Here is a 14,160-nt window from a genome sequence, read left to right on the forward strand (position 1 = left end):
GAGAATATAAAAGAGACGGCAAACGAAAAGACAGCAACTTGTACAGACAAGCCAGACAGAGATGCATCACTGAACAAGGTTTAGAGCATCCATGGCAGTGTTTCTCCAGGCATTCCACATCCTGCTGTTGATCTTGAGGACATGATGAAATATGCTTCACTACTGCTTCCATTGTTCTGCAACTTTATCCTTCTGATTTCTACTCATTGAAATGGTTTACAAATATATCAAAATTGACATGAACAGCCCTATTGTGGCCCCATTCTGCACTGGGTCCCTAGACTCCTATGTTTCTCCCCAAATATCACTACGGCCACAATCTCATGTATTACCAAACAACTGTTGCTGCTGTCTAGGACAGTACTTCCATCTTCACCATGTGGACCAGAATACACTGAAGTTGTGTGACAGGTCTGGTTTATTATTTTAAAAAGCAAATCATAACTCTAACTATGAGTAGAAGTAGACAATAAAGCAGTTTTTTCCCAGAAAACTGATATTAATGCATGTGAACTTGAAAAATTCCAAAGAAAATGTCACATCTAATGGAATATTTTTGCTGCTGAAGAAATGTCATCATTTGAAACCAGATCTACAGGGCGGCAAACAATCATTAAGATGCTTTATTGACAATATCCACTCACTGCAAAAGTTTCTGCCTGCATACAATTAGATCTTAGCTTTTCCATAGTGTTTTATTGGCAGTGGAAAATGCATCAGTACTTTATTGAAAGCAATAAATAATACTGTGATAAAAAGTTCAAAAGTAGACTGTACATATTGTTACATAATCTGAAAATACACAAAAGATTAATAGAAAAACAGAACAGTAACAATGAATTTCAGTTTTACAAGCAAGTTAAAAGTGGAAAACAAAATAAGAAAAAAGACATGCTATATATATTTTTGCATAATAAATAATGCACCATCTGAACAGATTCTTGCTGGCTTTTTAATATGCCATTTACAAGTGTCAGATACATTTTCTACTCATACAGTCCAAAATGGCTACAACCATCCAAATTAAAGTCCAGACAAGTCTTTAGAACAAGTTTACAAAACACATAGGATGACTTACATAAGAAAAGTAAGGCCTTTATTAGAAGATGCACTGCTTTAATTTTCAGCCCATTGTACCTTCATCTTTCACTACTCATTTGACAGGAGGCTGCAGTGCTTTAGGATTGGTCCATTAAAACTGGTTCCACCAGTGTCTTTCCACCAAGTGTTTTCAAGCAAAAAGGTCTAGGACAAAAAAACCTCTCTGTGGCCTGTGGCTCACAACCAGGAATCATTACGAAGTCTATCTTCCTCAGGGAAGGAAAAGCAAAAATAAAAACAGTCCTCGGTTTATGGCTTGTTTTCAGTCACTGTGAAGAGTCACTACACAAACACAGCAGAGGGTGTTAGGACTGAGGCAATCACTCCTACAGCATGTCCTGCAGGGTTAAGAGTTCCTCCCAGCTTTTCAAACCAGTTCTACTTTAAATAAAGACAAATTGCCACTACTTGATACATCCTCTGTGTGGAAAGGTACAGCTCTGAGAAGAACAACACTCGTGTACCGTCCCTCCTACGTCAACAAAGGCTCATCTGAAAAAAAGCTGGACTTGTTTTCAGATCTAAGCTAAGAGCTCCAAAAGACAAAATATATACTGCTTGGTGTCATGATACTTTCACAAAGGTATTAAAATCCTTTTCACCTTCAGTTTCATTATTAAAAAACAATGATAATTACAGTAACTGCATAATTTACAAAAACCCTATATTGCTCATAGGGACACATACATACAAGCATTACAGTACATTCAGTTGGAAAGACTAAAATTAGAATTAAAAATCAGCAATGATTTGATTTGTAGACTGAATAGAAACAGAAAAAGTAAGTAACTATATAAATGAGAAGTCACATAAATATAAGAAACATTTAGATTCTAAAATATTTTCTCTATAGTACTCATGAATTTATTTGCTAATTAAAAACTCTGTAATAAAATATCTCAAAGTGTCCATTTAACAAGTATTAACAGGTTAAAGGTTCCAAATGTTCAAAATGCTGCATATCACCGGTAGAAATAGTGTGGGTAAACTGCAAAAACAACAAACAAAAACAACACACAAGAAGAAAAAAAAACACAGAAGATTCCATTAGCAGGTTTTAATCACCATTTCATTCCAAGATTGTCACAAACAACTCAGCAGTGCAGCAGTGATGCACAGAATTAGTGCCATGCCATGCTGGATATCATTTTATTGCCTCCTGCAATTTCCAGCTGCAATGCAAATAAAGCAATGAAGGAAAATATTTCTGCCTCGAGGATTTCCATCCCACATCATCTGACTATAGAAAATCCCTGAACCAGGGAGGAGAATCTGGGGTAGAGGAGACTTAAAACTTCAGTTTCTTGCAACTAAAATTACTTTAAGAGAACCCCCGAGATTATGAACCGACACACTCATACAGTCTGAGCTGCTATGTGCAAGAGTTTCCTCTCTCAGCATTTCGTATCTAAGGAACTCTTTAGAACTCAACTCATACATGCAAAAAGGTTCTGAATTTGAAGAAGCAAATACATGAGTTGGAAGGGATGCTACCAGTAAGAAGAAAGAAGTTATAAGCAGAGAGGACAGACAATTTACAGTCCATGAAAGATATCAGTAAGGGGAAAAGACCCACTGAATTGACTTTAAAATTCACTGTAGTAAAAAAAAAAAAAGAAATAATTTCAGATTTTCTTGCAAAATGAGAGAACTACTGTGCCATGAGAAAATACAACAGAGGTTGCTGCAGAAATGTTCCAGATCCTGGAGAAAGACAGGACTACAGATCTTTCACAAGCCAGAATATATGGATTTTATGTTAGAACACATCAAACTGCCTTTTATCAGCAGCACTGCTCCCAGCTCCCCAAATTGAGGCTGCAGGTAGCTAAATCCAAACAGCTAGCCTAAGCAATCACCGTGGTATGGAGTGTCCAGGAACTGGGAAACTGCAATTATCCCAGTAGCAATTCAATACTGAAGCATGTTTTAGTGGGACAACTCAGACCAGGCAAAGACTTTGAGAGAGCAACAATCTGAGCTACAGTGTCACACTCTGGATTATTTTCTTTCCATCCCTAATTTATTCTTTCTCCCACCTCCCCACTTCCACTAGCTGTGTTTCATCCAACCTTTGATTTCAACACTTTCTATAGAACTATTTAGCACAGGTCCTTTTGGAGGCTGTTTTAAAAACCTCACAGGAACAGAGTACTGACAAAACATGGTATTTCAATTTCACAGTATTCAGTCTTTGTCGTAGGAAATAAACTTAGGATTTCCAATAAAATTACCCACTCTGAAAACCTGGACTGTTTTCTAAGTGTGTAAAACCACTGTAGGAAAATCCCTGCTGTTTTATTTCATAAATAGCTGTGTCAGTGTTATTCCTATCAGCTTTACTCACCAGGAGAAGGCTTTAACAGGAGTAGGTCCTTACTGTAGCAGAATCCAATCTTTGTGTTCCTGATACACTGCCTATTCCAAGAAGCATGGGAAGACATGCAGAACACAGCATGCATGTTAGTTTTCAAAAAAAAAAAACAAAAACAAAAACAAAAAAACAAACCTCCACAGCAATGGTGATTACAGCTTTGGTACTCACCCAACTCTAAGGTTACAAGTTAGAAAAGCAGAATTTATTTTACAGTTTGCATATTAACCACTTCTTGTTCCAGGGGTTAACAAAAAGAATTCTAAAATAAATCTGCTTGCCAACTAGCACAGAGAAATTAGCAAAGGTAACTTTGTAAGTTATTTACTACTTTATGTAGTTTGCAATTATTAGATAATTCAAAAAGAAAGTGGTTTTACATGGTAAAGACTTAACTTCCTTTCATTTATAGAATCTTCCACATTAATTCTGGTAAATATTTTGTGCTAGTGACAGTATCTAATATTTAGAAGAGCTTACTGAGACTAGCATCAGATACAAAAATTTTTTTTGAGCTTTATGAATAAATAAAGAGTTTTCAGAACCTGAGGCAACTCCAACAGACTGTATTCTCACCCTGTCTGTTCCAATAAATAAACATTTCATGTATGTTTCTACACGTCTTTTGTAAACTAAATTCAAGACAAAGTTTATTCTTATGTTGCTACAAGATACGGTTTTTAAACAGACAAGATCCCTCATGTGACAGGTGATCAACTTCCAGATGGGATTTTTGGGGTCTGCTTTTCTTGGTTTGTTTTTTTTAAATTCCTATCTGTGTGTGCACACATATACCCAAAGATCATTAAGTACACAGCAATGAATGAAACAGTGATTTCAAGTATGGTCAGTACTGAAGTGACCACTGCAGGGGTGTTAATGCACCTGTTACAGAAGTTGTACTCATCTCAAAATTATCTGAGGGGATTTACTCACATTATTTTTTAATGCATTTTATTGCATTTCAGAAGTAGGGCTCATATTGGTCTAATTGCTGCTAATCAGAAATTAAGCATCATGTGAATTAAAAGACTCTGACTAAGCTGTCATTTTATTTTCCTAAATTACATTTATTTCTAGCTATGACTCTCATTTTGTTACTCCAGTGTTGTAAAAAAGAAACTCCACCTCTAGTACAGCTTCCTGAAATGACAAAGGACCCTATGGTTAAACACAGTGTTATAAATACAACCATGCACAAGGCAGATGCTTTTATGCAGCAAAAAGGTCATTCTGACTTAATTTCCCTGGAATCTCAGGCAAAAAAAAAAAAAAAACACATCATGCTTAAAATTATACAAAATCAATACCATCAATCTGCATCTTCTTTGGCTGCATAGAGGGTGAAGACATTGAGGTTGTAACTCTGAAATTTGCAGGAAGAGTCTCTGCTGATCCAGCAGCTAAACCTCTTATGTCCTTTGGTCTAAACTTCTTTCTCCACGAAGGTGCTCTCCTAAAGCTCTTATCATCATCCTGTCATATTGACAAACAACATTAGCAGCGCAAAAAATGTGGGATTGTTACTGACATTGAAAGGATTACTGACAAACTTATGTATCACCACTGAAGGAGGTAATTGTGAGAAAATAAAAAGTGTATTAAATACTGCATTGCCAAGCAGGATTTTCCTTAAGCACTTGGGTAAAGGTAACTTAATTACCCAAGTGCATTTTCCTTCTGCTCTTAATATATTTGCATCTTTCAAGCAATATTCCCACCTCAGAAATATAATGCTGCATTTACTAAATGCAGTTTAAGTCCCACTTCCAAAAACATCTTTGGCAGAGAAAGCATTGTGTCAATGCAAATATACCCACTGGGCAGTTCCATCTGACAACTTCCAGTTTAGAAACAGTTCAATCCTTTGAATGCTGTTTCACCTCAGATTTTTTTCCCTTGTACAATTAGGAGATAAGTGTCTATATTATTTGAAGAGATCTTCACGACCAAACTGCCCTGTGCTACTATAACAGAGCAAACACCTGTTCTCTCAAAGCTCCTTTTGCAGTTTGAAATCTCCAAGGAAAATACGTTAGAAAACCATCAATGCTTTCTGACAGGTTGCTAAAAACTTGGTAGAGCTTCACATGGGAACAGAGCTGTCAGGAGCTTCCCTTCCCTTCCCCTGTCCTCTTCCTCATCCCAGCACCAATATTTTTGAGACTGGTTTCCTGAGCTGGTTAACCACAGAAGGTTTTAGTCACTTCAGCCTTAATCTGGAACACTTTTGCCTACATGTGCTACCACATCAAATCCCATCAGCACCAAAGATGAGGCAGCATGGAGCTAATTAAAGGTCTCCTGGGGAAGTAACACCAGCCTGAATCTGTCCACTGGAACACTATCTCCTCTGTGCTGCGGGTGCACAGAACAGCCTCACACACAGAGTTTTACACTCATTTCTGTGCAGTTTATACAATAAGATCACAGGCTGCCCAACAGAAATTACTTTGATATGTAAACACACCTGTGGTCTTTTGCACCAATATGAATCAAAATTAACATGAGATAAAAATGCCTTTCTCTATCACAGCTTGTTCACTGCAGTGCTGGTCACTAATTTTACCGTATTTTTAATATAGAGGAATCAGCCCAAAGTGCTGCTATTAGACATTAACCATGCAAGCTAGAAAACAAAACTTACAAATCTTCCCAATACTTTCATATTCAAAGTCATCTTACCAAAACACACAAACCCTGCTGTATTTAGAAACTGCCAGAGACAAGGAGTTTCAAGTTAAGGTTTCTGTCACTATTCTGTCAAAAGCTTAGAAAGCTTCAGGCTAAATTCTTTCACTGAGCATTTCTGATAAAGCTTCCAGGACCATAAAATGGGTCAACAACTCGAGTAACTTACTTCATCAAGTCTTCTGTCAGTGCCCATAGCAAGAAGGTTATTGAATTCCCTCTCCAGAACAGCACGAGCCTGAAGTTTGTAGTATGAAAGAAATGGAAGTTAATGCCAAAAGATCAGTAATTAGTAACCTATACTGATTTAAAAAACTTGATAGGACCCAAATTGTTTAGTGTTTCTTATCAGATTAATAAACATACTTCATACTTGAAATGTCAGTACTTGAAAAGTTACAATTTAATTGGTAACATACTAAATATTTAAGGAAGACTTAACAGCTCCCCTCTACTTGAGCATTAAAGTTCATGATTCTGCCTCAAACTTAATTATTTCAGAGTAAAAACTAGCAAACTACAAAACTGATGAGTTTCATACTACTGTTGTGAAGATGGGCCATGAGGAAAATATTCAAACAATTTTTTTCTCAAGCAGATTTACCAATGAGGATTGTTATTAACAACTAGAAAACCATTAGAAAAGCATGATTTTAAGTTTTTGTCTTGTGTGACAATGGACAACTTTGCATTGCTAAAGTTTCTAGATGCTCTTAACTGCAAAAATAGCCGAACAGCTCCATTGTTAACCTTCCTAGGAGGCCTCATCCTTGTTTACCTGTGTGTTTTGAGTGGGGATTTGCAGCAGGAGAGCTAATGCATTGTAATCAAAGGATTCATCTAAGGCCACAAGTGCACCATGAACTCCGCTCTCGAGCAGGTTGTTCGCATATTCCTTAAGGCCGATGGACATGACCCAGTGGATCATCCTCTCATTGCTCCACACAAGGACATCTAGGGAGGCAAAACCACAGTGCTAGGCTCATTACAACACCACTTCTCTGAACCAAATCATCCACAGTCATGAACTGGATAATTGGAGTTGAGGGTAAACATATTAGAAGTCTGATGGGAGATGTTTCACACCAGAACTTAAATATTCCAAGGAGCAATCCTCTAGAGGCAAGAGATGCACCCACATTTGGGAAATGAAAAACAACCCACCAGCCACAACCCTGGTTTGGTTGCTGCCAGTTAGTTGTGACTCATAGGAATGAACTCGGGCGTAATTAGCAAGTTAATCACCAAAAGGTATCAATGCTTTAAAAGGAAAAGGACGAGCAGACAAAGAACCTTCTAAGCAAGTTTTTATACTCATATATCAGAAAATACTTTGATATTAGGCAGGGAACAAAATTTCTATGGGAAATCTTGGAAAATTATGAATTCCCAACCCTGCTTTCTCTTATTCCTTCTCTCTTGTACAATAATGACCATGAATCTGGAAGATATAAATACCTAAGTCACTTGGATATTTTTTCATCAACTGCTGGGCATTAAAAGTTACAGCCACAAACAGCAATAAGATTATGCAGATGTAAAGTTATGTCAAAATGGGGGAAATTAGAAAATGAGGACACCCCCCCCAACATGTTCTTAGCTTTCATTCTCCTAAAACATTTCCTTTCAAACTTCAGAGCAGTATGAGTTTCAAAAATGTTCACATTTGTAGCATAAGTAAATGATTTAATGATATGCTTTATCATTCAGTGTTCAGGACCTACATCCAGACATGCCTAGTGCATTTAACACTTGATATTTTATAAATGGTTCCATCCTCTAAAGTCTTTTCTTTGTTAATGAACTTTTGAGGCTGATCAGTGAAAACATGGCAGAATCAGACTGAGGTGAAGACAATGCACTAACCCTTAATTTCATTCTGGCTTTCTTCTCTTTTTCTTTCTAGCTCTTTTCGATCGTAATTCAGTCTTCGGAGGCACATAATTCCACACTGAAAACTGTTCCTATTTGGACAAGAGAAAAAAAAAAAAAGAGAAAAAATATTTAGAGACAATGGAAATATTTAACTGTGGGTGAGGTTTCCAGCTTCAACTTCCTTACCTGTGAAAGCTGTCCACCATTTTCAGCTGCCCACGCAAGTCTTTTTTAGTTAAGTGATCCAGCATCCGAGCATCCACCAGACATTCCATGAAGTAGCTGCGGTACTGAGGGAGCCCCAGGCTTGGCAGCCACTCATTGCCAATCCACTCATGGTTCATGTCACCATAGGCTAATGTCTGGTTTGAAAATAAAATAAGGGACAAGCTTATTGAAATGGGAAAAGTAAAAAGAAAAGCTGTTTTAGACAACCTATTTTAAAGAAATTGCTTATTTGATTTTTGGTCTGTAAAGCTAAGCACATCAGAATACTGAATACTACATGTGTGTTTTCCAAAGAAGTCACCCCCATGGCAAAAAGCAAGTTCAGATATTCACATCAGCAAGTAAAACTGCCTCAATTTATATCAAGAAATAGCATGACAAAATATGCAAGAGCTAATAAAATTTTACAAGAGACTAATCTACATGGTTGGATAGCAAAAGCCATAGAATTTCATTGTGTTGAGATGTTGTAAATTCTCTCTTGAAAACTGGGGGGGGAATCTTATTTTTCATGTGACTTTTTAAAGAAAAGATAGCAGAAAAGTAACTGCAGGCCTTTTAAAATACTGTTTTCAGAAACTGATAAAACCCTGCTACTGAAGAAAAAGCCATTATAAATGCTAGTCCTTATCCTAAAAGAGACTTTCCTCATTACAGTTTTGATCTGCAAATCACCCGTCATTTTTTTAGAGAAAAAAAATCTATAAAGATGAGAGTTTGTAACTGCATTCCTAATCACTCCTTGGGCAGCAATACTCAGAAGCTCCTTTGTTCAAAAGTATAATAATTCTAATTTTTCTGTTAAAAGTCAAAACCTGTATTTCTCCTCTAGAGGAAGCACCTTCCAGAAAGGAGCAAGGCCACAGGGAAATGCACCTCTCCAAGCCATCAGAAGGTGGAAGAGTGCAAGAGCTCCGTACTCTGGGTCTGTTATCACTGACAATCAACAAATGAGTAGCTGAGATATAGTTAATTGGACTTAAACCAGGTTTAAGCTGGAGAGCAGTCAAGCAAGAACCCATACTGTCCAAAGATATGTATCATGGGTAAATCCCAAGTTTTGTTTCTATCCCTGTATAAATACTCAGCTACATCAATGCCTCAAAATACAACTAGGATTTGACACCACTTTATGGCAAAACAATCAATCAAGGGGGATTACAGAATTTGTGCATAGAAATCTACTTAACCATCCAGGACCAGGATATCTTGTGTCACACCTGGGATGGTGGCTGGGTTGGACAAGGACTTTCTGCACAGAGCAGATATTCCTCTTGGAATTTTGGCTTCCTCAGAGAGCCATCCCCCACCAAAGCATTAAAATTTAAACCACAAGTATTTCCCAAGTGTGCATTGTACAGAGATAAGCCTGCAGCTTCCCCCTCTCCCAATCCCCAGGTCACACCCAGAATCATTAAAAGATGCTGGCCTAAAGGAAAAACAGATTATTTCATGCTGTAATGATTGTGACAGTTTACATACAGTCTGTAATATTAGATAAAGTTTCCAACCTGAGCCCAGCTTCCCTCCTCATCTTCCTGTTAGGTGGTTAGGAAAGCAAAAGAACACACACATATTAGTGGTTAAGTTTAGTAAGGAGGTCAAAGTTAATGGTGCACAGCAAGACTCTAAATCTACTGCATACCAAAAAAATCTAGATAAAGCAAGCATCATGCAATGTAAAAAATTATACACAAGGCACTTATTTTTGTAAGAGAAGTTGCAAACCCCATCTACTGATTTAAGTTTTCTGGAGAGAAAAAATTTCTGCACCAATAATTCAATTTGTCTATTTGTCAATCAAGTCAGAGCTCCATTTTACAGATTAGAGTTTTGTTTACAATCTTATCAGCGTTGATTTTTTTTTTCCTCCCTTCTGGAAAAAAGCTATCAAGATGCAGATTACAAGGTTAGTAATTAGAAGAAGCAATGATCCATAATTTTAGTGCATTAATTTGAAGAAAAAAAAAAAGGCAAAAAAAGTACTTGATTCAAATGTTCAAGAAGTAGGAAAAAGCACTCTAAGGTAGAGAAATGGCAACACTGTAAACTAACCGTTTGTTGTGTGGCTGTAAGATTTTCCATCTCTTCATGTGTTACCCAGACATTTCCCGTGGTCTAATATGAGCCCACAGGGAATCAATCCCATCCAGTGAAAGGAAAGCAGTAACAAAGAGGAGAGGTTGCAGAACAGATAAGCAATCGGTACATGTAAGGAGCAGGCATGGGCAGAGCAATGGTCTCTAGGTCAGGTACAGCTACTGACAGTCATGGCATGCAATAAAAGCCTACTCACAGGGATCAACTTCCTTCACAGATATTAACAAAACTGAGCAGCAGAAACAGCTGACAGGATTTAATTAATGGGTAAACACTTGGCTCTGCTCTTATCCAAAAAATACATTTGTAATCTAGCACATAACCCCTGGAAAAACTTTAGACTGCAGGACAGACAGACTCATGAGAGAAAATTTCCACTAAGTGCCTAAATTTAGGCACTTATAGTGGTCACTATAGAGATACAGGTGACTCCTAGATCATGTAATTTGACTCAATTAATTGGAGTTAATCACTTTATAGCTGCATTAAAAGAGCTGCCAACTATCCTACAAATCTCTGTGCACACTTGTATACTTCATCTGTATTTTAAATTCTCTGGAGACCAAAAGATGAGGCCAATAACACAAACCCTCAATACTTTGCATTACATACTTAGACTGAAATAAATTTATCTTTTCCTCAAGAAAAAAAATTGCAGTTATTCCTTTAGTTAACTTCCATGGAAGGAAGGAACAGTCTGTATTTAAGTAATGTGTTCCTTTCCAGAAATTCTTAGTAGAAGTTCAGTTCTAAGTTTACAGTCAAATGTGGGGAAATTCTAAGTGTTTAATGCTGCACGAGTTTTCTTACCGTCCTTGAGGTGGGAGGGGCAGAGGGGCTGGTTAGGGACATGATTTCCTGGATGGCCAGGCGGAGCTTAAGCCTGTGCAGGGGATTGCTGATGCCGATTTCCCGCTGGATTTCTGTGTCAGACAGGGCTGACATGATAGCACCGCTTTTCACATTGGCTCGGCAAGCAGCCACGTACCAGGCTGGCATCCCCACCCACAGCTGGAACACAGAAAGAAGGACATAAACAGGATATGGAAAACATTCCTGCCTCCAAACCTGCAGTCTATACAAGTCTGTATATTGAGGGGACTTTTTATTCATTTTGGGAGGACCACTCACCTCCAGCCACACCACCACAGTGGGCCCATCCCACTGTGCAAAAGGCAAACCCTGTCTTCTGGCTTCCTCCAGCAACTCGTGCCTGCAATTCCAGAAATAGTCATTAGTTATAATGGATGTCACAATTTCAGCACTACACTCGTGTCACTACCTTCTTTCCAACAGTAAACTTATTCCTTTCTCAAGCAGCCTTTTATGATCCACCCCCTCAAGCAGGTATACCACATGTACAAGCACTACATAGGGATGAAAGCTGAACTGGGCAGGAAATCTGAGAACAGCAGAGGTGTGGATCTTGCCTTTCAGAACTTGGTGTCTGAAGCCTCTACTTGATACTCTACCCAACACTCCCAACCCAAAGTGGAGATGTCAGGCTTATCGGCAATCAAGATTCTCAACTGGTCAGTTTTCTGCCCAGAAAAGGGTGAACCAAAGCAGTCATTTCTCCTCAGCGTGTGCAGATTTGAAACCTGTGGCAACACATGAATACATCAGACATGCCTGTCCATCAGGCTATGAGGGCTGGACACTGGGCCAGCAATCATTTCAGTGGTGAACTTCAGCCTGTCAGAACATCAGGCACAGAATTGCCAAACATAACTCTGGTTCTGTGAAGCTATCTTGACAGGCTGTGTACTGAAACTCAGCTTTCATCTTCCCTGATGACACCATTTCCTTTGTTGTTCTGAAACAGATGTGCCTGAAGTTTAATATTGACAATTCAGCTACCAGAGACAATGGATGCTCACATCGTCCCTATAAATAGCTGCCCAAAATGTACGATAAACCAAAGGACACACACTAGAACAGTGGGTAAAAGCACGCAATGCTACTTGGATATGCCTGGCTGAAAACATGGAGAAAGCCTAAAAAAAGCATTTTTACACTGCCTTTGAAAGCCAGCTGTCTATGGTTAAATCTCCACTCATTCTCCTTTGAAAATCCAAAAAAACAACTTCCCCTAATTATTCTGATTTTACTGTTCTTTATTCATGCCTGCCAGTGTAGAATTAAGCTTTGCAGCAAAACTAGAGAGTCAAGATCCTATGTATTTACCATTTTCTTATTATTTAAATCAAATAAAATCTCTTTGCCTTTTGAATTGTCTCATTGGATAGATCTAAGATGATAACATTTTTAGAAGTTATGGGAATTAAAATACACAAGGTACCTTGAAGTGTGATTACTGACAGACAAGGAGCTTTTTTTGCTACTCCTACAAAATGGAAACGCAGCATTCAGCTCTTTTAGACACATCTGAGACCCTCATGTTATATTGGTAGGTAATTAAATATTAAAAAGCAATCAATGAAGCAATAAATATACTAGCAACTGCTTTATCAATAGACAGCACTTCTGCACCTGCAGACCAATAAATTCCTACTGCTCTGGAAGAACCTCCCAGTAATTTGTCCAAATTAAATGTGCTTCCCAGGAATGGGAAAAGGAGAGGAAGGAAGGCACTGCCAGACAACTGCTTACAAATCATCATTCTAGGTACTGTTTTGGGATCCATCCATTAAGGTGGAACAGTGTTCAGCAGTCAACAGCTCAACTGCTAAATTTCACTACCAAAGAAGACTATAAAAGCTCAGACATATTTGTACACTTCAAAAAGATACATATATTTCTAAATTGAGAATAAAGGATCAGCTATTTCCCTGCTACTATGGAACATACTACATTCACTCCACAATTAATTAGCCCTGAACATATTTAGTTCTGCTTCTCTTTGTTGTTTAAAGATTTAAAAATTAGAAAAATAAATTAATAAGGTCATATGAAACACTGTTTGGTAAGAACAGAATAAAGGGCTTAATACTGTATTTGCCAGAAAGGAACACACAGTTTTTTCCAAGTACTTCAGCTTCCAAATTGGTGTCTATGCCTTCCTTTTTGGTGGCTGTATCGCATGGAGTTCAGAGAGTATCAGTGTCATTTCTGGTTGTTTTGTAAGTCTGATTGTATACTTCATGGTAACCATGAAACAGCGAATCCTTTGGAGCAGAATACAAGGGATACATCAAAAATGTAAGGAAAGGTTATGATGCCAGCTTGAAACTCATGATGGTACTGTAGGCAGAAAATGATTGTGTGATGGAGGAAAGCACATAAAAATGGAAACAAATGAAGAAAAAAGTGTTCATGAGTTGACTTTATGCAGAAATTATTCAATGGATCCAAAGAGGAAAGCAACCATGAAGTGGAAAATTAATTGCAGAATTTGTTCATGTGCAGTAAGAGATAAAAAACTTGCTTGCACAGGAAATCCTTAACCCCAAAGCTCAAGATGTAGCCCAGGCACAAAACATCTCATAGGAAAAATTCAGAAGCAGCTGCTGTTTCATTTGCAAATGATGCATTGATATTTTTTTTCCTACAGCAGGAAACTTCCCTTTTCCCACTATTCCCTTCAAACTCCACCAAGACACTCGCTGCATTCCAGCAAAACGTGATCAGATCCCAGAAAGATCACAACTGCCAGGCCAACTGAGTCTCACAGCCCAACCATTATACCAGCTAGGAAATGGGCAAAATCAAGCCCCGTATCTTTGTGAGGAAAAAAAATATTGCAGTGGTGTCAGCACTGTTAACAGACAGTACAAACCTGGCCCTGTGAAGGATAAAAGAACACCAAAGGAGTAGCTGGCTACTGGAAT

At 38.0% G+C, this 14,160-nt stretch overlaps 1 protein-coding gene across 7 annotated transcripts in view; it reads right to left on the bottom strand.

Annotated features, from left to right (window-relative positions):
• Positions 1–1,079: 1,079 nt before the first annotated feature.
• Positions 1,080–14,160, bottom strand: part of PPFIA1 (PPFI scaffold protein A1) — a 51,937-nt gene continuing 38,856 nt past the window's right edge. For 2 of the 7 annotated variants that reach the window (XM_088057221.1, XM_088057219.1), the window contains exons 20-30: positions 11,501–11,582; positions 11,180–11,380; positions 10,325–10,387; positions 9,781–9,807; positions 8,228–8,403; positions 8,033–8,130; positions 6,945–7,120; positions 6,336–6,404; positions 4,786–4,951; positions 3,449–3,519; positions 1,080–2,089 (exon numbers count right to left, since the gene is read on the bottom strand). In XM_088057221.1, the coding sequence (XP_087913347.1) occupies positions 3,461–3,519; positions 4,786–4,951; positions 6,336–6,404; positions 6,945–7,120; positions 8,033–8,130; positions 8,228–8,403; positions 9,781–9,807; positions 10,325–10,387; positions 11,180–11,380; positions 11,501–11,582 (1,117 nt within the window). In that variant the 3' untranslated portion in view covers positions 1,080–2,089; positions 3,449–3,460. The remainder of the gene's footprint in view (positions 2,090–3,448; positions 3,520–4,785; positions 4,952–6,335; positions 6,405–6,944; positions 7,121–8,032; positions 8,131–8,227; positions 8,404–9,780; positions 9,808–10,324; positions 10,388–11,179; positions 11,381–11,500; positions 11,583–14,160) is intronic. The other 5 variants (XM_088057223.1, XM_005531780.3, XM_088057222.1 and 2 more) reach the window with 5 other exon arrangements.

Source organism: Pseudopodoces humilis, chromosome 7, assembly GCF_049639895.1.
Source record: "Pseudopodoces humilis isolate 2021_Gansu_Grassland_sample_001 chromosome 7, ASM4963989v1, whole genome shotgun sequence".
In the NCBI taxonomy this organism is placed as follows: domain Eukaryota; kingdom Metazoa; phylum Chordata; class Aves; order Passeriformes; family Paridae; genus Pseudopodoces; species Pseudopodoces humilis.